This window comes from Pseudophryne corroboree, chromosome 9, assembly GCF_028390025.1.
Source record: "Pseudophryne corroboree isolate aPseCor3 chromosome 9, aPseCor3.hap2, whole genome shotgun sequence".
NCBI classification, from domain to species: Eukaryota; Metazoa; Chordata; class Amphibia; order Anura; family Myobatrachidae; genus Pseudophryne; species Pseudophryne corroboree.
Genome location: NC_086452.1, coordinates 176711673 through 176737888, shown reverse-complemented (window position 1 = coordinate 176737888; position 26216 = coordinate 176711673). Strand labels below are relative to the sequence as shown.

Here is a 26216-nt window from a genome sequence, read left to right as displayed (position 1 = left end):
ACACACACACAGTACCCACTACAGTGACTACACGCTACACACATAAAATACACACACACCCCCATCACCACATATACACACACAGTACACACTACACACACACAAAGTACACACACACACACCACCACCACATATACACACACAATATACACTATACATACCCACCCACCACCACCACCACATATACACACACACATTCAGTACACACACACCACACAAACTGTATAAACACATTAATCAAGGAGCCATCATTACACTTGCCAGGCTTCCTGCAGCAGCAGCTCCCCGTGCAGTCTGGGGGCGGAACTTGGGCCTGTGAGTGACAGCAGAACCCCGGAGGAGAGACTGGAGGAGAGGGAGGGGCAGCCAGCACACTGTCTGCATGGCTCCGTGACAGGTGAGAGCACTGGAGCCGGAGGAGGGGGCATGGGAGAGAGGAGGCCGCTGGCAGTATGTGACAGCCTCAGGAAAGTTTTTTCCTGTCAATGCTGTCAGTGTGCTGTGGTCCTATTTTCAATGGGGGGCCTGGAGCTGCAGCTCCATCCGCCCCATTGTTAATCCGGCTCTGGGCAAGATGAAAGAAAGAAAGATGTGGAAAAAAACGATGGAGATGAAATAGAGAAAGAGAGTGAGACGATGGAGGGAGGGGGGGGGGGGGGGGGGTGGATGGTAAAACCAGTGCTTGGACATGGCAACCATGACATAAAGATCAGAGAGAGGTAGACAAAGGAGAGGGAACAGAGATGAGAGAGTTGTGGTAGTGGTGTTGGTCATAGGTGTGCGCAGGGGGGGTGCCTGGTGCGCACAGGCACCCCCTAATGTCTGGCACCCCGATCTCACATGCCTGATGCAGCGATCGCTGAGCAGGCTGATTACTGTCTCCTCTGTGCTGCACCCTGTCAGTACTGTATTACTGACCGGACCCCTGGGTTAATCAAGGGTGCCACTGACACCGGCTTTCAAACTACCGGCTCCACCTCCATGTACAAAAACAGCGTGATGTGATTACATCATGCTGCCCACACGCCCACCTGTCACATGCCCACCACTCTCCTTCTATGCTATGCCAACGCCAGCCACCGATGAGGATCAGCATGCAGCCAGTGTTCCTCTTAGGAAGACAAATTCAATACTGGCAGGCGGTTGGCAGCAGCATTGACACGTCACTCGTTTTTCCAGCAGCAGCAGTACTAGTCTGCGACTGTCAGTGTCAGTGAGTGACTGACTTGTAAGTAAGCTGCTGCAGCTTGCAGGGGAAAGAGAGGGGGAGCCAGACCAGGCTGAGGAGGAGCAGTGTAATTGCAGTGAGTGCCATCAGGGGTGTTTGTTTGGTGCACACCACAACATCTGACAATGTATCTGCTTTATTAGGATTGGTACAAGGTTGGATATTTTATATTGCGTTGACGACAATAGATGGTGCTAGACACGCCCAATGCGGTGCTAGACACACCACTCCGACCGGTGCACCCCCTAATAAAATGTGCTGCGCACGCCTATGGTGTTGGTGGGGAGTGACATGAGACAAGACTGACATAGGGGGAGACATGAGGCTGAAGAGGCACAGGCAGGGCATGAGGCTGGAGGGACTCTGGGGGACGGAACTGAAGAGACAGACAGAATATGAAACTATATGGCAGCCAGAATAACTAGTAACCCAGAAAATGATGCACCAAACAATATAATTACACTGTGAATTTATTGTATTATTGCAGAATGAAAAAAAAAACACAATGAGGAAGACGTAAAAGAAAAATAACTTAGTATTTTATCATAAGATCAATGACTCATCCCTAATTACTGTATTGTAAAGCGAAAGCTGTTTTTTGCTTAAATTATCAGAAACAAAGTCCACGTACTAATTCTGATAAGGAATGTATGCCATGATATATATATGCTTCTAATGTTACCCAGCTCTTACAATGAGTGATAACAACTGGAGAGAATAACAAATGGCAACGGTACTAAGGAACATCTTTGCATTAGCTCTAGTTTTTTATGTTCTTACAATATGTAAGAGTTCTATGGTAACGCTTAATGATGGAGGTTATGAAGATATTGTTATTGCAATTAATCCTCGTATAGGGGAAGATCTAAATATTATTGAGAAGATTAAGGTAAGACTAAACTTTTATTTTTAACTTTTAGTTTAAATGTTTGTGGATTTATAATGGAAAGATTTATCTTTGTACTCTTGCTAGAAACATAAAAGTTTAAGGTCAGAATATTAAGAAAGCGTTAAAAGCTTGTCCTATACTATCTTCCTGATTGCTTCTAGACACACAAGCTGTAGACTGCATGTCTTAATAATGTATCTATGAGCCTGTTTAATGTATTTCGCATTGATATCCTTTCATTGGAACTCAACATAAATTGCCTTGCTCGCCAATACAATTTACTATAGATATCATGTGCATTTTGTCAGTTTTACAAATTCTGAAATTTGTGTTTTTTAACATCAATCTACTGTATGTGTCATGCAAATTTCTCAAAAATCGAATCTGTCTCAGTTTATGTATACTGTATGTGTTTCTGTTCCTGGAACTTAACAAAAAGTAAATGTCAATACTAATATTAAGAGTGGAATTCAATTGTTTGAAAAGTCGGTTGGGTGTCTGTTTTTTCCTGTATATTAGATAGAAAAAAACATACTCCCAACTGACTTTTCAAACAATTGAATTCCCCCTAAGTATGCCTTTTTGATGAAACACCTCAGCATTGAACAGACTGCACAACTATTATCTACACATACAGTAAACCTAGAATATAATTATTTTAATTTCATTTAGTCATCGAAATATACATAGATACCATATTGCTGAGTGATTACTTTAGACATTAATATCATTTTAATGTTCATAAAATCAAAGCTAAACTGTAAATTTATTGAATAATCACTGTGTTCTGAGTAAAAGTTATTATGTTATCTATTCAACAATTTTCAATAGAGAAATGATAAAATGTATAATAGAAATGATATATTCTAAAGAAAACAAATGATTTAGTTTCCATCACATTTAACAATTTTTTTGTTCTTTTACAGGATATGGTAAAAGAAGCCACAGGCTATTTATTTCATGCTACAAAGAAAAGACTCTACATACGTAATGTGAAAATTTTAATTCCCTCTTCATGGACTGGAAATAACTACACAAAGCCTAAAACAGAAACATATGATAAGGTACAATAACATAATGTGGTGAATTGATCAACTAAATTAAATGGGAGAAGACTAAACATACAGTAAAAGTAGCTACTTGGAAATAGTGTGAAAGAAAATCAGAAAAGTGCCATCCATTAAGTTTAAAATAAGTTATTACACAAAAACAAATGTACAGATGGCGCTTCAGTTCAGAGGTGCTGCAATCTCCCAGCTGGGACGGTTATCAATTTCCCAAAAAGTTCAATCCTAGTTCTATGGTTTTGCTGGGGTGCGCTCCCTGGGTCACTACGGGTATTATTTCTTTATGTAGAAAGGGAAAGTTCTCCTCACTGGACAGTTTATCAGCAGTACTTCCTTGTTCCGATATAACACGATGTCCTCAAAGAAAGAATTGGTATATAGTGAAGTCCCGTAGGGATCAAATGGATTATCAGAAATTTCAATCACATATACAGTATAATGTAAAAGAAATTTTTATCCGCCTAGGTGCGGCGGACCTACGTACCGGACTTAGTGGGGTGTCAGCAATGCCCACCCAATTACGCTTGTAGTATCCCTTCCTTTAATCCTGTAGATTCCAATATTGGTTCTTCCCTAGTTCACCTTTACCTCTCCATCCAGGTGAAAGGTTTCCGTGAGTAGGAAAAAAATACCTGTCACAGTGTGTTGATGTCCCCAATTTACCCAATATTATAGGAATTGCAATCAAGCTCTGATCCCTCTCTGTTAATGGCAACTTCTACATGCGCAGTTACTCTTCTGGGTCCCAATCTGGAGAGCCAGAGTCCCGTGGTTTGGGGGTCACCAGTTGGGGATCCTGTTTCTTCACAGGGTCCACAATCACTGGGGCTGCCACACTGACCGAATGGCTCTCCAGATTGGGACCCAGAAGAGTAACTGCGCATGTAGAAGTTGCCATTAACAGAGAGGGATCAGAGCTTGATTGCAATTCCTATAATATTGGGTAAATTGGTGACATCAACACACTGTGACAGGTATTTTTTTCCTACTCACGGAAACCTTTCACCTGGATGGAGAGGTAAAGGTGAACTAGGGAAGAACCAATATTGGAATCTACAGGATTAAAGGAAGGGATACTACAAGCGTAATTGGGTGGGCATTGCTGACACCCCACTAAGTCCGGTACGTAGGTCCGCCGCACCTAGGCGGATAAAAATTTCTTTTACATTATACTGTATATGTGATTGAAATTTCTGATAATCCATTTGATCCCTACGGGACTTCACTATATACCAATTCTTTCTTTGAGGACATCGTGTTATATCGGAACAAGGAAGTACTGCTGATAAACTGTCCAGTGAGGAGAACTTTCCCTTTCTACATAAAGAAATAATACCCGTAGTGACCCAGGGAGCGCACCCCAGCAAAACCATAGAACTAAAATAAGTTATTGATGCTGCTCTGTGATAATATATACCGACTTTATAACCTTTCCTGTATTCTCATTTAGGGACATATTTATCAATCATCGGCTTCTAGATCTAATAATTGTTTGCTACAATAAACAATTTATTTTGGAGGGAATTTATTAAAATACACATTTAGGGACAGGGGATCCGAAAGGAGCCTGTCCCTGTGATGTTCTAGAAGTAAAGTGATCGAAATAGCGGTGACTTCACTTCTATATTGGGACCCTGCTGCGCTATGGTTCATTTGCGTTGTGTTGTCAATGCATGTGTGACGATCAAACTCTGAAATACTCTGCATGCAGGAGTTTGGAAATCTGACATCTTTGCAGCCCCCATAAAAATGGAGGGACATGGTAGTTATGGAGATATCTGTTACAGTCCCTCCTTCTTACATGATGAGGCTGGCAGCGGGTAGGCCCACAACATGTCAGAATACAATTTTTCACAGTACAGTACTGTGCAGTATTTATTTTATGCAGCGATTTTCTAGTTGCTGGTCCACTTTAGGACCAGGCATCTAATTCAGATCCATATGGTAAATAAGTGTCTTAGCGCACACCTCGCATGAATGTTTGAATAGAACCTTTTGTTTTTAATAATATCCACAATTCGACAGAGTCATAAAATGTCAAATTTATTTATATTGAATAAAAATAATGACCAGTGGAAATATATATAGAATGTAGGATTCTAATAAAAGGCTTCGTTGATCTTAAAATAAATGTTAGTTCATATAGTTTAAATTACTGAAAACCCCTAGTACCGGTACACATGACTGACATATAACACACAAACACACATGTATAACAATTTCCCAGTAAGTACACTGTTTCAGCGTTTTACCCCACTGGTAAAAGGACAGTCTCTATCCAGAAAGAAAGAGATTCGGATATGCTATTTCCTTATTGGATAATAGAATGACTAGTGCTGGCTGTTTGTAAAAAAGTCTCTCTGTGTCGCTGACAGTCAGGATTAGTTCAGTTAGTGCGGTCGATAGTCCCAATGTTTACAGCAGAGACTGCTGATTAGTACCTTTTGTCAGCAGTACTTATGCTTAGTGATTTCAAATGTTGGTGTGGGATAATATCTAATTCAGATCCAGCTGTGGAAATGTTATACAGGTTGAGTATCCCATATCCATATATTCCGAAATACGGAATATTCCGAAATACGGACTTTTTTGAGTGAGAGTGAAATAGTGAAACCTTTGTTTTTTGATGTCTCAATGTACACAAACTTTGTTTAATACACAAAGTTATTAAAAATATTGTATTAAATTACCTTCAGGCTGTGTGTATAAGGTGTATATGAAACATAAATGAATTGTGTGAATGTAGACACACTTTGTTTAATGCACAAAGTTATAAAAAATATTGGCTAAAATGACCTTCAGGCTGTGTGTATAAGGTGTATATGTAACATAAATGCATTCTGTGCTTAGATTTAGGTCCCATCACCATGATATCTCACTATGGTATGCAATTATTCCAAAATACGGAAAAATTCCATATCCAAAGTACCTCTGGTCCCAAGCATTTTGGATAAGGGAGACTCAACCTGTAGCAGAAAATAACTACTTTGCCCATCTAGTTTGACCATGTATATACACACCTTTACACACTAGGGTTTATTGGGAGCTAATTTCCCTACCAGTATATTGAGAAAGACTCATGTTCATAAAAATGAACTACAAATTCTATGAGGAAGCCCTTTGCACTGACCAATGCAACAAAGTACAGAGACTTCTGTAATGGTGGATTCCAGTTTTGCTAATTTTATATTTTTCAGCAGTAAACTTTCCTTTTATTAGAAGTGGTTTGTCTATGTAAAATAGACCATCCCCAAAGCTCCTCAAAGTGGTGCAATATGGAATTATCCTTGCCCCCCCCCCCCACCCACTTTTATGTTACATATTAAAAACTAGGGCACACTCAGTTTAACTAACCAAGCACTTCAGCAACAGGGACTGCCACTTCTGTGACTGAAATGCTTGGTTTGTTTGGGTTTTCACAAACCAATTGTTTGGGAAGGACTACCTCTGATCACTAATGAGGAGGTGGATGATAAGGGTGTTAATAATATGATCTTGTAAAATAAATTTCATGAACTCACCGCAAGTGATGTAACATGGAGGAGCTGCCTAGATGGCCTAGTCCCTACCTCTACTAACTTTGGCCTCACAAATGGAGCAGATGCCTTCACAAACATTGTCAGGATTTGGGTAAAAATAACCCCACATGAAAGAGGTGACTTTTTTTGGTGTTATGCCTAGGCATCACAATTACTTTATTTTTATCATGGGCAAGAACTGCAGCCGATGGTGTCTGACCAACACAAGCAACATCATCAACATCCTTATCCTCATTGGTGTTAGATAGTAGTATTACACAAATGTCCCTGTCATCCTGTTCCACTTCCACACTAGCATCCTCAATTTCTATTATGTCCTCTTCGCCATCCTTACTTGTACTGCTCCCCACATGTGCAGATGGTATAGAAATGCTGGAAGGAGGCCAAAGAATGTTCTCTATGAGGACAGTGTGAGTAATGTCAGATTCACACATCTACAGAGGACTCCCCTAGATTCTCTTCAGGTATTTGTGAACACATAGTTTGAGCCTTAGTGTTTATTTTTTTGGGCCTTGATTTGTCACTTTTTAAGGTGACACCTCTACCATTTTTTAACATTGTGAAAGATTTTGATTTCAGGTACCCTGTCCTAAACTTTCCACCCCCTGGACCACCTTTAGTAGATGTTGTACTATCATGACTGGCAACAGCTGCAGTGCTAGTATTTGGTTTCTGCTCCTACTTTTCTCTCAACTGATAGCTATCCATATCAATGAACACGCAGAAATAGTACAAACAATAGAACAAAATACATATTTTTTTCTACTATTTTAATTCACAGCTGAACTCACATTGCTGGAGTCACAGCACTTTTATATGTATGTGAACAAATGCACTGGGGTACAGCACACATACATAGTAAAACAATATAACAATACATTTCTATTTTTATATACACAGCTCAGCTTACACTGAATAGAGTCACAGCTCTTTTATATGTATGTGAATACATGCACTAGGGTACAGCACACAGACATAGTAAAACAATAGAAATATATATATATATATATATATATATATATATATATTAGTTCACAGCTTAGGTGCTCGCTTCAGCAGCACATATACTAAAATTGGAATGATAAAGAGAAGTTTGGCATGGCCCCTGCGCAAGGATGACATGCAAATTCATGAAGCGTTCCATATTTTTTTCATCCTTGACAATCCAATTTTCCACCCTGCACTTAGGGAGGGACAGCTTCGAAATGGAGGAGGGTGGGTATCACTAGAATGACTCATTTGATCGCAAACACCCTTCTAAGAGATTTGCGAGACTGCTGATATCTTAGTAAGGGATTATTGGTTTTATTATCTCCAGTTACACCATTTTATCTCTTCTCAAGAAGTGGTATCTAGATTTAATAGAGATCTCACACTTTTTGAATATACTGTATGTGTTCCCAATCCACAGATCCTACAGTATATTATAGTTTCAAATATCTATAAAATTCTGCTACATGGTAATTTTTCTGATATTTCTTCCTTTTGTGATGCCTGCGATAGCGACTTTATACATAGGGGGATTCATGTTAACTGGGAAAAGCATTGTTAAGTTACTACACAATGGGGGTAATTCCAAGTTGATCGCAGCAGGAATTTTGTTAGCAGTTCGGCAAAACCATGTGCACTGCAGGAGGGGCAGATATAACATGTGCAGAGAGAGTTAGATTTGGGTGGGGTGTGTTCAAACTGAAATCTAAATTGCAGTGTAAAAATAAAGCAGCCAGTATTTACCCTGCACAGAAACAAAATAATCAACCCAAATCTAACTTTCTCTGCAAATGTTATATCTGCCCCCCCCCCCCCCCTGCAGTGCACATGTTTTTGCCCAATTGCTAACAAACTTGCTGCTGCGATGAACTCAGAATTACCCCCAATGTTCCACGAGCCTTGAGATTATTGAAACTCAATATAAGTTACTGACACGATGGTACAGGTGCCCTCCTCTTTTACACAAATGTTTCCCTTCAGTGTCTCCCCTGTATTGGCAATGTGTTAAAGATAAAGGTACCCTATTTCACATTTGGTGGGACTGCCCCCTAATTATCCCTTTTTGGACTAAACTTATTGAGATAACTAAAATTTTTGTCTATCAGGTTCCAACTGGGCCGGATTTCTGATTATTTTCTGATTACTTTCACACTCTAGCATCCCTATAGCTAGTTAGTTACAAAAAGTGCCTTCTTAAACATTTAAACAATGCAGCAAGAGCGTGCTGTAGTAGCACCAATGATTTGGGAATGGTGCCAATGAATAGATTTTACACGACCATGGAATATATTTTATACACAGCCTTAAGGCCCATACACACTTGCCGATAAAATGAGCGACGTCGCTCATTTTCCCCCTCCATGAGCGCCGTTGCTCATTTTATCTGCAAGTGTGTATTCCGCCTGCGATGACGATACGCGGCCCCGCGGGTCGTTACCGATCGTCCCTGTCGGCAGTGCATGCACGGTTGCGGAGGAGTGATGTCACTGAGCGATATAAGCAGTCATATCGCTCAGTGTGTACAGGCGGCCGCCGGCCAGCCGGCCAGGGAGGGGAAACACTAGACGACGTTGCTCACAGAACAACATTGTCTAATGTGTATGGACCTTTAGAGAAACATTCGGACTATGTAGCCACTTGGTTTAGCTGGATGGAATTTAAGACCACTTCGATCTACGTTGTATTTGTGCCTCCAAACCAAGCACAGTAATATATGTATTCGATGCTCGTAGGAATAGACTACCAAATTACTGTACCCAAGTGTACTTTCTAACTTACCTGCTTCCCTCCCCCATATTTCCTTTAGTTCTCCCCTTATATTTCCATATGTCTCACCTTTTTATTACCCCTGATAAAAGTTGATGAAAAGCACTGTTGAATATACTACTTCCTTATGTGCATACACTGTCAATGATGAATATTTGCATTCATTTGCTGTTGCTTAATAGATAAAAAACTAAAATGCTAGCTATTTTTCCTTTATGTTATTATTATCAATCATACTGTGGAAGTATTACTGCTTCTTATTTTCTGTATGCTGTGAAAATGGTCTTCTCCAAAATAAAGAATTTCTAGAAAAAAAAATTCACAGCTCAGCTCACACTGCATGAATTCACAATGCTTTTATATGTATGTGAACAAACGCACTGGGGTACAGCACACAGAAGTAGTAAAACAATAGAACAATATATTTATTTTTTAAAATTTACAGTTCAGCTCACAATGCATGGAGTCACAGCGCTTTTATATGGACATAAACAAATGCACTGGGGTACAGCAAACAGACATACAGTAGTAAAACAATACAACAAATTATATTTCTTTTTTTTTTATTCACAGCTCAGGTTACACATGGAGTCACAGCTCTTTTATATGTACGTGAACAAACACAGCACACACAACAATTTGTAAAATCAAAGTATTTCTTTAGCTTTTTTTTTATTAACTTTTTTTGCCGCAAATAACAACTGACATTGGGGGTAATTCCAAGTTGGTTGCAGCATCAGTTTTGTTAGCAGTTGGGCAAAACCATGTGCACTGCAGGGGGGCAGATATAACATGTGCAGAGAGAGTTAGATTCGGGTGGGGTGTGTTCAAACTGAAATTTTAATTGCAGTGTAAAAATAAAGTGCCAGTATTTACCCTGCACAGAAACAAAATAACCCACCCAAATCTAACTCTCTCTGTACATGTTATATCTGCCACACCTGCAGTGCACATGGTTTTGCCCAACTGCTAACAAATTTGCTGCTGCGATCAACTCAGAATTACCCCCATTGTGGAGTAGCACTGCTAATATTTATGTGAACACACTGGGGGACAGCGCACACAGGTTGTACAAACTAAAAATAAAATAAAAAAAATATGCAAATGACAACTGACACTGCAGAGTTACACTGCTTATAATTAAGTGAATGCAGTGGGGTACAGCCTGCTGAGTCACAGTGCAGCACCACTTTGTGACAGAGTAATTAAACTAGTAATAATTCCTGCACTATAAAAAATAATAAACAAAGATTTGCCATCTGCCTGTACTGAAAATCTAGCTCGACCAATATTAACACTAAGGGTACTGGAGTGGACAGATACTGTAGATGATCTCAGTCACTGAACTGGATGGACACAGCACAGAAGCAACCACTGTAGAGGATGGACACAGCAGCCACTTGAGTGGATGAACACAACAGCAGCCACTGGATACAGGGAGTAGATGGACACAGCACAGCAGCAGCCATTGCAGCGGATGAACACGGGCCCTCATTCCGAGTTGTTCGCTCGGTAAATTTCATTGCATCGCAGCGATTTTCCGCTTAGTGCGCATGCGCAATGTCCGCACTGCGACTGCGCCAAGTAAATTTGCTATGAAGATAGTATTTTTACTCACGGCTTTTTCATCGCTCAGGCGATCGTAGTGTGATTGACAGGAAATGGGTGTTTCTGGGCGGAAACAGGCCGTTTTATGGGCGTGTGGGTGAAAACGCTACCGTTTCCGGAAAAAACGCGGGAGTGGCTGGAGAAACGGAGGAGTGTCTGGGCGAACGCTGGGTGTGTTTGTGACGTCAAACCAGGAACGACAAGCACTGAACTGATCGCAGATGCCGAGTAAGTCTGAAGCTACTCTGAAACTGCTAAGAAGTTTGTAATCGCAATATTGCGAATCTTTCGTTCGCAATTTTAAGAAGCTAAGATTCACTCCCAGTAGGCGGCGGCTTAGCGTGAGCAACTCTGCTAAAATCGCCTTGCGAGCGAACAACTCGGAATGACCTCCACAGTACAGCAGCCACTGGAATTCGAGTAAGGCAGGAAATCCTCAGAAATTCTGGTGGGCTTAGTTTTCTGAAAAGCAAACATACTCATCTCGACACAACGCAGACAATGCCTAGCAACTGGGCTTGTGGCAGCAGCTAGTGGGCAGGGGACATCCGGGTGTATCTGTGTGATTGTCTAGTGTGTTAAGCCCCCAGTGCTCCGGACTGGCAGTACTGAGGCTATTCGGGAGCAGAAGCCATCCCGTACTCTCTCCGTCTCTACCTGTTAGAGAGGGAGGCTTTGATCACCTCTTGACCGTCCTTAGCCCAGCGGGGACTGTTCCTGTTGCCCAATTCGCCCCTTGGGATGGATATGATCACTGAAATATGTGTATACAGGCTTGAGGATGTACTGTAGCAGAGTTTGTGTACACTCCAGCAGATGCATTTAAACTATGCACATCCCAGTTACTTAACCAGTGGAGTGGTTTTATTGAATATAAAGCAGGTACAGCCATACTCACTGTTATACACACTGGTAGATGGAGCACAGCTTGAGTGGACTGTGGTGTCATACAGCTTACCAGCCAGTGAGTGTATGTAGGTACTAGGTAGTGGTGCAAGATGCTGGAACAGTGGAACAGTGGTTATATCAGCAGGTACTCACAGGGCTCACTGGAGCTAAGTGGAAGACTACTGTCCACCACTGCAACACAGTCAAAAGATGGCTCCACACATGCTCGGTAGAAGCCTCATCAGCCATCGTGGTATGACACTTTCCTGGAGGAGTAGCAACATGTAGTCTCCACTTTCAACAATCACTTTAATATGTTTAATCATTGTACACAGCTCTGTTAAAGACACTTGGGTATATGAGATCATAATGCACACACTGGGTTCATTTAGGTGCTCATATGTATACAGGGCTGTCCCGAGCCAAATTTTTTTGTTAAAAGAATACATATTTTGGTGCCCCTTAGTGGATTACATAAGGGTGTGGTTTCATGGGAGGCGTGGCCGCAGAATCGCACCAGTTCATAATACACTGCACAGTAATGTCTGCTATTCACATTACACCGCACAGTAGTGTCCGTTATTCACATTACACCGCACAGTAGTACCCCTTATATATGTTACACTACACAGTGGAGCCACTTATACATGTTATGCAACAGTAGAGCCCCTTTTACACATTATACCATGGTATAACCCTTTATACATGTTACATCACAGTAAAGGCGCTTGTACAGCGGAATGCCAGTGGATGGGGGGTGAGCATAACAAAAAAAACCCTGTGGGCTCGCTGAGCTCACCACGCTGCGAGCTCAGTTATATTCCCACTCTATGGGTGTCGTGGACACTCACGAGTGGGAATAGTCCCTGCTAGTCGGCATGCTGACTGTCGGGATTCTCAGGGGGCGGGATGTAGGAGGAGGTGTTGTGATCAGCTGCCTCCTGTCCTCCGGTCACATACTGTAACTACATCCTATACATCCTCCTGTACAATAATGTTATGCACACCAGTGCCTGCAGGAATGTACTGGTGTCTGAACGGAGAGGGATGCAAAACAAATGAACTCACAGACAGACTGGGGAATATGACATTACGTACACAGAAGGTGATAGGGTAACAAAATAAACACAAAGTGAACAGAGAAGCCCAGAGGCTAAGAAACTGGGTGTCTCCCTAGTGTTAGGAGTGCTCAGATGGAAAGAAGCAAGATGTTGTGTTTTAATACGTAGAGAACCCGAAATGCTGTTGCTAAGGGCAACAGCAAAACCCTAAAGGGTTACCAACGGGTGTGGCAGTAAACTCCTTGGTCAGAGATGGAATAATAGACACAAGGAGAGTCTCCACAATCCTAGTCCTCACTTGCAGTGCACTGGTTCAGCTTACTGCCACTAAACTGACACCAGAACACCTTGCACAGTGAGAAAGGATTTTGGCAGGCAAGTCTGAGAATACAGCCGCAAACTTGCTAAGTTCACAGAGTAGCAAAAGAACCCCAGCAAGTTAAACGACTGACTCCAGTCTTACTGCTAGGTCTGGATTGGCAGAGTGTAGTACCAAATCCCAAGGCAGTAAGCAACAAACAAATACAAAGCTACACAGTACTGGCTAACTTTCAGGAACTGACTAACCAACAAAGATTCAGCAGCATCTGCTTAACCTGAGAAGAGGCCTTATATAGCAGGTGCTGTCCACGCCCCACTCAGACCTCACAGACTGTGAGCACAAAAACCAGCACCGGATCCCCTGCCGTGCACAAAGCCTGTAACCACTGCACAGCAAAAGACCCGAAACGGAGTATCAGCTGCGCTCAGGCCACTCCGCTAGCACTTGTCTCCCAGTTGCCATGACAACGTGGCAGCACAGGGCAGGAGACCCTAACAGTACCCCCCCTCTAATGAGGGGTCAAAGAACCCCTACCACCGGGTTTATCGGGGAACTGCGAGAAGAAAGAGCGTATCAGTCTGGGGGCATGAAGATCACATCTGCGCACCCACGACCGCTCCTCCGGGCCATACCCCTTCCAGTGCACCAAAAATGACAGCCGACCCCGAACCATCTTGGAGTCAAGAATCCTTTCAACAACAAACTCCCTCTGGCCACGTATCAGAAGAGAAGAAGGTCTTCCACTGGAAGAAGGATTACTAATCGCCCGTTTTAAAAGGGAACAATGAAATGTTTTATTGATACCCAAAGAACGGGGCAGATCTAACTGAAATGCCACCGGATTGATAACCCTAGTGATCTTATAAGGGCCGATGAACCGGGGGCCTAACTTATGAGATGGCTGTCTCAACTTCAAATTCTTGGTAGACAACCAGACGAAGTCTCCTAATTTGAAGCTGCAGGGTCTTTTCCGCTTATTAAAAACCCTTTTGGTCACTAATGACACAGACACAAGGGCTTTCTTCACTTTCCTCCAAATACCCCTAAGGACCGAAATCACAGAGGAACCACCAGGCGTGGAGTCCAGGGGGTCAAAAGAATTGGCCTTAGGATGATGCCCATACACACAAAGGAAGGGAGAGATCCCTGTAGCAGAGTGAGCCGCGTTGTTATAGGCAAACTCCGCCATGGACAGATGAGCAACCCAGTCAGTCTGACACTTGGAGACATAACACCTGAGGAACTGCTCCAAGGACTGGTTCACCCTTTCAGTCTGCCCATTAGACTGCGGATGGTAGCCTGACGACAAGCTGACAGAAATCTGGAGATCGGAACAAAATGCCCTCCAGAATTTGGCCACAAACTGGGATCCGTGGTCATAGACCACATCAAGTGGCAACCCGTGGAGGCGCACAACATGCAGCATAAATAATTCAGACAGGCGTCTGGCCGATGGCAGCCCCACCAGTGGAATGAAGTGCGCCATCTTCGAAAACCTGTCAACGACAACCCAGATGGCTGTCATCCCCGAGGATTTGGGCAAGTCCACCACAAAATCCATTGAAATGTGGGTCCATGGCTTAGATGGAATAGAGAGTGGATGTAATGGACCAACAGGAACCCCTCTAGGAGTCTTATTTCGGGCACAGATGTCACATGCCCGAACCCACTGATCCACATCCTTAGCCACCGAGGGCCACCACACCGCCCTAGATAGCAACTCCCGAGTTCTGGCAATACCCGGGTGACCTGCCGACTTCTTGGCATGGAATTCCAGGAACACTCGCTGTCTTAACCTAGGAGGCACAAACAAAAGACCTACCGGAAGGTCTGGAGGAGCCTGCTCCTGTGCTCTAAGGACTAATGACAAGAGGTCCTGGGTAATGCCCACTTTAATACATGATGGGGACACAATGGGCAATGGCTCCTCGGTGGTCTCCTGGATTGGAGCAAAACTCCGCTAGAGCGCATCAGCCTTGATGTTTTTTGACCCAGGGCGATATGTTATCAAAAAATTAAAGCGAGCAAAAAACAAAGCCCATCGTGCCTGCCTGGCATTGAGACGCCTCGCTGACTCTAAATATGCCAAATTCTTATGGTCGGTGAGAATTGAGACCACAAACTTAGCCCCCTCAAGCCAGTGTCTCCACTCCTCGAGTGCATCCTTAATAGCCAACAATTCCCGGTTACCCATGTCATAATTCATCTCGGCAGGCGAAAATTTACGGGAAAAGTAAGCACAAGGATGAAGGCGATTATCAGACACTCCCATCTGAGAGAGCACTGCCCCAATACCCATCTCAGAGGCATCCACCTCCACCACAAAAGGACGCTCTGGATCTGGGTGTCGCAGCACCTTGGCCGAGACAAATGCCCTTTTGAGACGGGCAAAAGCCGCTTTGGCCTCACAAGACCAGTGAGCAACATCCGCGCCTTTCTTAGTGAGTGCCACCAAGGGCGCCACTATAGACGAAAATCAAGCGATAAATTGTCTATAAAAATTCGCAAAGCCCAGGAAACGCTGAAGCGCCTTCAAACTAGTGGGCTGCACCCAATCCAGGACTGCCTGTACCTTGGAACCCTCCATTTGGAAACCTTCTGGGGAGATAATATATCCTAGAAATGCGATTTGCTGAACTTCAAATTTGCACTTCTCCAACTTCGCCCCAAGCCGGTGGTCTCTGAGTTTCTGGAGGACTAAGCGTACATGCTTCCGATGTTCCTCCAGGGAATGGGAGAAGATTAGGATGTCATCTAAGTATACATCTAAGAATCTATCCAAATATTCCCTGAGCACATCGTTCATGAAATCCTGGAAGACTGCCGGGGCATTACAGAGCCCAAAAGGCATCACCAAATATTCATAATGCCCTGAGTGGGTATTAAAGGCAGTCTTCCATTCATCCCCCTCTCTTATTCGGATTAGATTGTACGCACCGCGTAGGTCAATCTTAGAAAAAATGGTGGCAGTACGAAGCTGGTCAAACAAGACCGAAATGAGAGGCAGTGGGTATGAGTTTTTAATCGTGATACGGTTCAATTCCCTGAAGTCGATGCAGGGTCGCAACGAACCGTCCTTTTTACCCACGAAGAAGAACCCCGACCCAACTGGAGACTGTGAAGGTCTGATAAATCCCTTAGCCAAGTTCTCCTGAATGTACTCTGCCATAGCCTGAGTCTCAGGACGTGACAGGGAGTACAACCTGCTCTTGGGAAGCTTAGCATTCGGCAACAAATCAATGGCACAGTCATAGGGGCGATCGGGAGGTAGTACCTCTGCAACTTTTTTGGAGAACACGTCCGCAAAATCTGCATAACATCCTGGCAATCCTGGCAAACTTAGCTGCGAAAGCCTGACTGGAAGGCTCAAGCAACTCCTGAAACAATGAGTACCCCAACTAAGAATCTCCCCAGAGGCCCAGTCAAATTGAGGATTGTGGGCCCTTAACCAGGGTAACCCCAACACCAATGGGGCAAAAGTACAGACAGTCACATAAAAGGACAATTTTTCAGAGTGTGTGGCTCCAATAAACAAAGAAATCTGGCTAGTGCAAGAGGTAATTTTACCCTGGGATAATGGTTCCCCGTTTAACCCACAGATCTCAATTTCCAATGCCAAGAGTACTAAGGGAACAGAGTGTTTCAGGGCGAATTGGCGGTCCATAAAAACCCCGTCGGCCCCACTGTCCACAAAGGCCTCAGTCTTGACAGTTTGACCGAGGATCTTCAAGGTCACCGGAATGATAAAAGTCTTCTTGGGAAATTCTGACTTCTGGCCTGACAGGATATTTCCCATCACCCTCAGGCCCTGAAGTTTTCCGGCTTTTCTGTGCATGATACTACCACATGACCTTTATTCCCACAGTACAAACACAACCCATGCAGTCTCCTCTGCGTCTTCTCACGCGAGGAGAGGCGGGTAGCCCCAATCTGCATAGGCTCCTCGGAAAATTCCTCAAAGTCTGAGGTTCCCTTGGGAAAGAAGGAAACCTCGGTCTCCCTTTCAAGCCTACGCTCTCTCAGCCGTCTATCCACCTGGATGGATAACTGCATGAGCTGATCCAAGCTATCAGGCAAGGGATATTGTACCAGTTGGTCTTTTATCTGGTTAGAAAGACCTCTTCGGTACTGGTGTCTCAGGGCTGGGTCATTCCACTGGGTATCGTGGGCCAACCTCCGAAACTCCGTACAGTAAACCTCAACTGGCCTTCACCCTTGCTTAAGGATCGAAATCTGAGCCTCGGCTGAGGCCGTCTTGTCAGGGTCATCATACAACATGCCCAGTGCCGTAAAAAAAGCATCAACACTTTTAAGCGACGGACAGTCAGGCTGCAACCCATATGCCCAGACCTGTGGGTCTCCTTGTAGCAAGGAAATCACTATGCCCACCCGCTGAATCTCTGACCCAGAAGACTGAGGCCTAAGTTGGAAATATAGCTTGCAGCTCTCCTTGAAACAAAAGAACTGCGAGCGATCTCCAGAAAAACGATCCGGGAGATTTACTTTCGGCTCCTTAACCCCTGAAGGTGCTGCTGCTGCGGGAGCTCCGCCAGCGGCCTGGGAGGTGTGCATTTTAATGGACAAATCATTAAATTGTCGAGTAAAGACCTGCACCTGATCGACCACCTGTTGCAAACTATTTTGAGGGGTATGCTCCATATTCCCACAAAATTTCAACAGGAGTATTGGGCTGCTGAATATGTTATGCACACCAGTGCCTGCAGGAATGTACTGGTGTCTGAACGGAGAGGGATGCAAAACAAATGAACACACAGACAGACTGGGGAATATGACATTACGTACACAGAAGGTGATAGGGTAACAAAATAAACACAAAGTGAACAGAGAAGCCCAGAGGCTAAGAAACTGGGTGTCTCCCTAGTATTAGGAGTGCTCAGATGGAAAGAAGCAAGATGTTGTGTTTTAATACGTAGAGAACCCGAAATGCTGTTGCTAAGGGCAACAGCAAAACCCTAAAGGGTTACCAAGGGATGTGGCAGTAAACTCCTTGGTCAGAGATGGAATAATAGACACAAGGAGAGTCTCCACAATCCTAGTCCTCACTTGCAGTGCACTGGTTCAGCTTACTGCCACTAAACTGACACCAGAACACCTTGCACAGTGAGAAAGGATTTTGGCAGGCAAGTCTGAGAATACAGCCGCAAACTTGCTAAGTTCACAGAGTAGCAAAAGAACCCCAGCAAGTTAAACGACTGACTCCAGTCTTACTGCTAGGTCTGGATTGGCAGAGTGTAGTACCAAATCCCAAGGCCTATTTGCAGTAAGCAACAAACAAATACAAAGCTACACAGTACTGGCTAACTTTCAGGAACTGACTAACCAACAAAGATTCAGCAGCATCTGCTTAACCTGAGAAGAGGCCTTATATAGCAGGTGCTGTCCACGCCCCACTCAGACCTCACAGACTGTGAGCACAAAAACCAGCACCGGATCCCCTGCTGTGCACAAAGCCTGTAACCACTGCACAGCAAAAGACCCGAACCGGAGTATCAGCTGCGCTCAGGCCACTCCGCTAGCACTTGTCTCCCGGTTGCCATGATGACGTGGCAGCACAGGGCAGGAGACCCTAACAAATATACACCACTCCTACATATAACATACTCCCAATATACACCCTCTTGTACATGCACACCCCCTTGCACATATGTATCTTTCCTGTAGATGCACATTCACTATATACATATATACACATACTCCTGCCCAACATACATTCCTCCTATATATACACATACCCCCTATATACACTATATACACACATACTGCAGGCATATATACACCCCTCCTGTATATGCAAATACCCCCCATATGCATACTGTATATTGTATATTCACATACTTTGCTCTGCACCAGATAATAGTGGTGCTTCACCATGGGAGGTAGTTATGGTCTGGGGGGTGGGGACAGAGCTTCCATCTGGCGCTGCAGGCTTTCTACAACAGTACTACCCACCACAGCAGAACCCACTCATTAACTGAGGCTGCAGGCCCGGGGAGCCCTTCCCTGCAGTTGCCGTAAGCAGGCCCGGGGAAGCAGGTAAAAGCCAGGCGAAAGAGCCACAGCTAGGATATCTCAAGCGGTGCTGCCTGTCAGGTAAAAGCCAGGAGGGAGAGCTGCAGCTAGGCTACCTCCAGCATGGCTGCCTGTCACTCCAGCGTGGGTGGCTCACTGTCGCTGACTGTCAAATGTGTCCTCTCCAGTCTGGTGCTCTACGCAGCCAAGTTGCTGACATATGCATCAGGCCGGCCTTGTATGTATATTAAACAAAATGGAGGGTCTTTACAGTGATGACATATCTTTATGATAAAATAAATATATTTTCACTAGATTCATTTTTTTTACTGCATTTTATTATTAGGCAGATATTAAAATCGCAAATCCTTCTCTAAAATATGGAAATGACCCATATACTCAGCAATATAGAGGATGTGGAGAACAAGGCGAATTCATACATTTTACTCCTGACTTCATGACTGATGATAAACTTTTATCAGTCTATGGGCCTCGAGGTAAGGAGAACACTATCTGTTATTTTACGTATCATAATTTCACGTTATGCTTTTTAATTGTGTTTTGATGTGCAACCATGATGTTTACAAACGTAAAAATTGTTCTGAAATTTGTTTAATAGCTTTTTTAATAATAGCACTGTAGATAGGTTTAATGTGTATTCTCTCATGCCAGTTGTCCCATTATCTATTACCCTAGTAGGTCATACTGTGGAATCCATGTACAAATACAGTAGAGAAAAACCACTACCACTTCACCTGTGTAGTGGTGCTGAGAGGGGGTGGTACAAATTATCCGGGCCGGGCTGCTGGAGAGGCCCTGCGTATGATCCCACCGCTCCTAGTATACCTGTTGCCATTATCGTCAACACCATCTTACCAGTGAAGATGGCGCTGCACATAGAAAGCAAATACTCTGGCACTGTGCCAGAATCTTTGCTCTCTAGTGGCCAGCGTCATCTTCCTAAATATCACTGGGAAGATGGCGCTGGTCGAGACGGAGGGATGCACTTCCCGTTCAAGTAGGGTAGGAAGCTGGTGCCCCCCGCGCCCCCTGCATTAAAATTGCGCACAGTGTATAGTGACAAGGGGCACACTGACAGACACACACACAGTGTACAGGGACCAGGGGTGCACACACGCATACATAGTGTACATGGACAAGGGGCACGCTGGCCAACACACACATTCAGTGTACAGTGACAAGGGGCACAATGACAGACAGACACACACAGTGTACAGGGACCTGGGGTGCACACACGCATACATAGTGTACATGGACAAGGGGCACACTGACAGCAGACACACACACATAGTGTACAGGGACAAGGAGCACACTGACCCCCACACACAGGGACCAGGGGCACTGACATACACATGCACAATGTACAGGGGCGCCCCACCATCCCCACCCCCATACCTCTGGCCACCTTTAAACGGGCCAGCGAACCACATGTGAATCGGCCCCACAGGTCAGAAGTTGTTAGCCGCACCATAAGGAGACTAGAGTGAGGACTCGGATCACAGAGATCCCGACGCAGTGTCCCTCCCCAGCCTCATCTGTATATTCAGCGGCGAGGCGGAGACCAGGGCAGGGGCGCACACGTCCACCACCCCCCATCCCCAGACGAAGAGTACCTTTTGTCTGCAGGTGTCCCTGGAGCGGCACCTTCATGCAGGTCACTGGGAACCGGGAGACAGCAACACCATTTGGGATCTGGTAAGAGATGGCACCCTTGCAGGCATGGCGCCATACTCTAATGCGTACCTTGCCTAATGGTCGGGCCGGGACTGCTCATCACCCCTTAGTACAGTGATGGATAACCTTGACACTCCAGCTGTTGTTGAACTACATAGTTTTGTTATTTGGCCATGCTAAAACTGATGCAGGGCATGCTGGGATGTGTAGTTCAACAACAGCTGGACTGTCAAGGTTAGCCATCACTGCCTTAGTACATGGACCCAGTGGCTGCACCGGGAGACAGTGACACCCGGTGTGGCTAACAGCACCCCTGGGAGTGCCTCTGTCACCCCCTGATCGTGTTACTCTGGTGGCCTGGCCTCACAAGAAGGCCCCCCAGTTAATTACTTCGCTCTGGGGGTGTGCTGAGCATCCCCAGAGATGCTGGGCTGCCCCGGGAGACTGCCGGCTCCTTCTCTGTGACAGTGACTCCCTAATCCTAATGGTGTGTGATAAAAACTACCTCCTTATGTAATATATTTTTTACTTCCTCCCATGAGCTAGATAGTTACATAAGCGTGTTGTCTGGCACACTTGGAGTATAATAGGATTGGTCATTGCATTGGTGGGTTAACCATTACTTTGTAACCATCAATGATTAATGGTCATCCCTAGGGTGTGATGGTAGTGTCATAAGTTTTCCATGCTTTGGGTGCTGAGGCTATACTCTGGTGCTTGTGAAGAGACATATCAAGATGATAGATTTGTATGTGGGTGCAAATTTGATAATTTTAGGAGGGTGCTGAACATCCTAGCGCTGTCCCTGCATGCATTAAATAAACTTTCCAGGCACAGAGAGACAGACATTGTGTATGAATTGAGCGCCAAAACTTTAGCTCTTGCTGCTAACACAGTCAAGCCACATCTCATGGTGTAATCGGTGCATTTTTGCGCAAAATTAATCCAATTCCCCATAAACCCCATAGTTGTAATCAGCAAGTTTTTGATCAAATTAATAGTCTGCAGCAATATTTAAGTTCTACAAGAGCAGCCACTTTAAAATAGTATTTCATTTCTTCTCAAGTGTTTGTGCTCTTGTTGGGCCTTTGAAAATATGTATGTATGTATGTATGTATTTGTTATTATTATTATTATTATTTCCATTTTTATTTTCCAAGAGAGTGAGAATTTACCTTTACAATAACTATATGACGTTTGGTGGCAGTGATCCAACAATTGTTTATGCTACCATGAATATTTCCCACAGTTACTTTACACACCTGGGAGGGGTGTGGTATGCGTGACCGCCGGGCAGGAGACCGGTGGTCAGCATACTGATGCCGGTATCCCAGCAGTGGAATGCCAGTGTGTGTGGGGCGCGAGCGCAAGAAGCCCATTGCGGACTCGGTGGCGATGAGTTCTATTCCCACTCTATGGGTGTCGTGGACATAGTCCCTGTTGGTCGGCATGCTGACAGTCGGGATTGTGATGGGGGCGAGATGTAGGGGGACATATTGTGACTGGCAGTGTCACAAAACTGCATTCCCCTGGGAGCACTAGGGAAAAATGTAATGATAAGCCCAAGTTTATACCTGTTGTCCCTGATGCAAGTTAAAAGGGTATCAGCCCATAACATAGAGCAGGTCTCTACTGAGAAACAAGGTATCCGCAGTGGGGTTCAGCACCAGATTTGGACTTGCCATGTACCTTGCTTTGTGAAAAAATGCCTAGATTCCTGTCAAGGTCCATTGGCTTAATGACAAAGCAGTGCTGTTTGCGTAGTAGCATGTTTCCACAGGCCGATGGCAGGAGCTGACAGCAGTATGGGCATTCCTTGCACATTGTAGAGCAGGCATATACGTAGTACTGTAGTTCCATTTGACATTGTTATTAAATACATAGAGAAAGTAAGATGGGTGAAAGGGAAAGCTGTAAGCCTGATTTCTGAACCCTGTCAGGCTGTCAGTCATGTAATGTAAGAAGTCCCTATGATTCTTCAATCTTTAGTTTCAGCAAATATATTAATGATGTTTGTGTGCAGCAACAAAGGCAAATAAGGTATTAGCATGCATTAAAAGGGGAATTGAGACAAGGGATGAGAGTATAGTCCTGCCACTGTATAAATCATTGGTGCGACCGCATCTCGAGTATTGTGCACAGTTCTGGGCACCAGACTATAAAAGAGACATATTAGAACCTGAAAAGGTTCAGAGGCGAGCTACCAAATTGATTAAGGGGTTGGAGACACTGGACTATGGCCCTCATTCCGAGTTGATCGCTAGCTGCCGTTGTTCGCTGTGTAGCGATCAGTGAAAAAAACGGGTAATCTGCGCATCCATATGCACCGCAATGCGCACGCCCGTCGTACGGATACGAAGTGCTTTGTGCTTTTGCACAGGTTCCAGCGAGGAATCCAAACGCACAGCCGAAAGGAGATTGACAGGAAGTGGGAGTTTCTGGGTGGCAACTGACCATTTTCTGGGAGTGTTTGGAAAAACACAGGCATGGCCGGGCATTTGCTGGGCGGGTATCTGACATCACTACCGTGTCACTCGTCGCAGCAATCATCGCACAGATAAGTAACTACAGGGCTGGTCTTGTTCTGCACAAAATGTGTTTGTAGGTGTTCTGCTGCACAGGTGATCGCACTCCTGTAAAGCAAAATTACACTCCCCCCTGGGCAGCGACTATGCGTTTGCACGGCTGCTAAAAGTAGCTAGCGAGCGATCAACTCGGAATGAGGGCCAATGAGGAGAGGCTTTCTAGGTTAGATATGTTTAAACTAGATGGGGCTACTTCAGGTTGGATCGCAAATCGTGAGCCACCTGGAATTTTTACGATCGCTTTACGGGCGCATGCTCAGCGCCCGTCCTGCTCATGCGCCCGAACTTTCCACAGGGGGCCCGCAGAAAATACGATCACCTCTGCCTGTCAATCAGGCAGAGGCAGTCACAGGGCGGGCGGGCAACACTCCGTTTGTAGGGAGGAGACGGAGCGTTGCAGGGGTGGAGGTGGCCGAACGGGGGGGTGTTGGGGGCGTGATCAGGGCGCCTGCGTGACTTCACATGCAGCCGCCGCAATCAGGAAGATGGCGGTGGGTCTCCTGCGGTCGCAGCTAAGCTGCGCCGGCAGGAGGCTTCCTTAGTTTCTGCTAACAAGCAGAAATTTTGACGTGATCGCAATTTCTGCTTGTTCAAAGAGGGAGGCTCCGGTCAGCATTCTGGGCGGCCTTGCCCAGCGATGGGCGGCCCCCAGCATGCGATCCAAAGGATAGCAAATTCTGCTAATTAGCTGAATTAGGCCCAATATGTGGAACTATCAGGTGATTTGTTAATTAAGAGACCTCTACACAAAATGTGCGGACACCTGCTAAGGCTTAAGGAGAGGAAATTTTGCACTCAGCGCAGGAAGGGATTCTTCACTGTAAGTACGAATATGGAATACACTGCCAGAGAAGGTTGTAATGGCGGACTCAGTCAATGCATTTAAAAATGGGTTTGATACATTTCTAACAGAAAAAGATATCCGAGGATATAGCCTTTAACCAGAATAGAATAGGGAATATCATATAATGCAGGTTGAACTCGATGGACTACTGGTCTTTTTTCAACCTCACCAACTACTGTATGTTACTATTTTACTATGTTTAACCGAATAGTATTTTAGAATGAAAAAAAAAAGTATGAACACAGTGTTGGACTGGGGCATGAAGGGCCCACCAGGGGAAGGCAGTGGTAGAGGCAATGCATAGGGGTGTGGCCAGCCACCACATTGGTTTACATAACAATTAGAGACTGCATGGGCTGGGGCCATTGATATATATACTGTACAGTCAACATTGCTAATGCATGCATGATAATGCAGCAGATTAATAACAGCAATGCATGATAGAAATTACACCATAGTCCTGTGCATTATAATGGAACATATGCATAATGTATAATTCAAGTGCACAGTCTGGAACCTCTTCCCTAGAGGAGGAGGTGCCCCTCCCCACCCCACCCCCAGGCAGTAGGGCCCACCGGGGGTTTCCCCTGTACCCCTGTGGGCCAGTCCGACCTTGTACTGTATGTACAGTAGATTGGACTTTAAAGTGATATTTTCAATGTTTCTGTACTTATTCACATAGGGCCAAACTCACAATAATAGGCACATATTATTTTTCTGGGATATGCCCCTACGATTGTGTTGCACAAACATAGGTATATTTGTACAAATAGAAGTTATACACTTTCATTAATGACCTTTGATGACTATGCGATTATCCATAAACTTCCTTCAATACATGTGCTATAGTAGTTATCAAACAGAAAAAAATACAGTGAGATCTAAGGATATAACGCACAGGCGCTTTAAGACTGTGTGCAGTCTCCAATTGGGCTCCTCCTTTCTGGCGGCGCAGTAAACGCTGGCATTGTTCCAGAGTCTACTGCGCATGCGCAGGTCTTCGGGAACATGGCACGCGTGCTGCGTTACCAGGGACATCAGATGTAACACAATGTAACATGATTTTATTTAATGTAATGTAACATGATATTATTTTTAATGTTTGTATTTGCTTTTCTTTGCAGTGTTATTTTATTTTTACTTAGTGGTACTTAGGTTTTCATATTACTTGTTCAAAACATGTTTCCTTCCAGGTAGACTGTTTGTGCATGAATGGGCTCATCTCCGATGGGGCGTCTTTGATGAATACAGTTTAGACAAACCCTATTACATTGCATCAAATTTGAAGGTTGAAGCCACAAGGTAAATGGTTTAAATACTAATTTGGAAACATGTTATCATCAATACTTTTAATACACTTAATAAAATGCTACAATGGCAAGTAGAAAAATAAGCTAAATGAGTGCACCAGGTACAAAAATATTGTGCGTCATTTCTCCATGAATTATTTTATGTACAGCATGTAAGCATCCGCCATCTACAGTATGTAAGCATTAACATGAACATTATTGGTTGTTGTGTCACAATATAAATCACTCCGTGTAACATTGTTTCCTATTATAAAATATAATTTTTTTGGAAAAAAAAACAACAACCCATTGTGTTGCAAATTTAATTTTTATCACAAAATCTTTGATTCCTAAAATTGCATTTATGTTGCTATAGAATAGATTGTATTTAAAGATATGTTTTTAGAAGTGAAA

The 26216-nt window shown here is 44.2% G+C and overlaps 1 protein-coding gene and 1 non-coding gene across 2 annotated transcripts in view; both read left to right on the top strand.

Annotated features, from left to right (window-relative positions):
* The first annotated feature begins 1952 nt into the window (after positions 1–1952).
* Positions 1953–26216, top strand: part of CLCA4 (chloride channel accessory 4) — a 162574-nt gene continuing 138310 nt past the window's right edge. Inside the window, exons 1-4 of the mRNA XM_063941503.1 lie at positions 1953–2117; positions 3044–3181; positions 19736–19886; positions 25707–25815. Of these exons, the coding sequence (XP_063797573.1) occupies positions 1953–2117; positions 3044–3181; positions 19736–19886; positions 25707–25815 (563 nt within the window). The remainder of the gene's footprint in view (positions 2118–3043; positions 3182–19735; positions 19887–25706; positions 25816–26216) is intronic.
* LOC134959561 (U6 spliceosomal RNA) lies at positions 7767–7873 on the top strand. Its single transcript, XR_010187575.1, has one exon. It is a non-coding gene; the product is annotated as a U6 spliceosomal RNA (small nuclear RNA).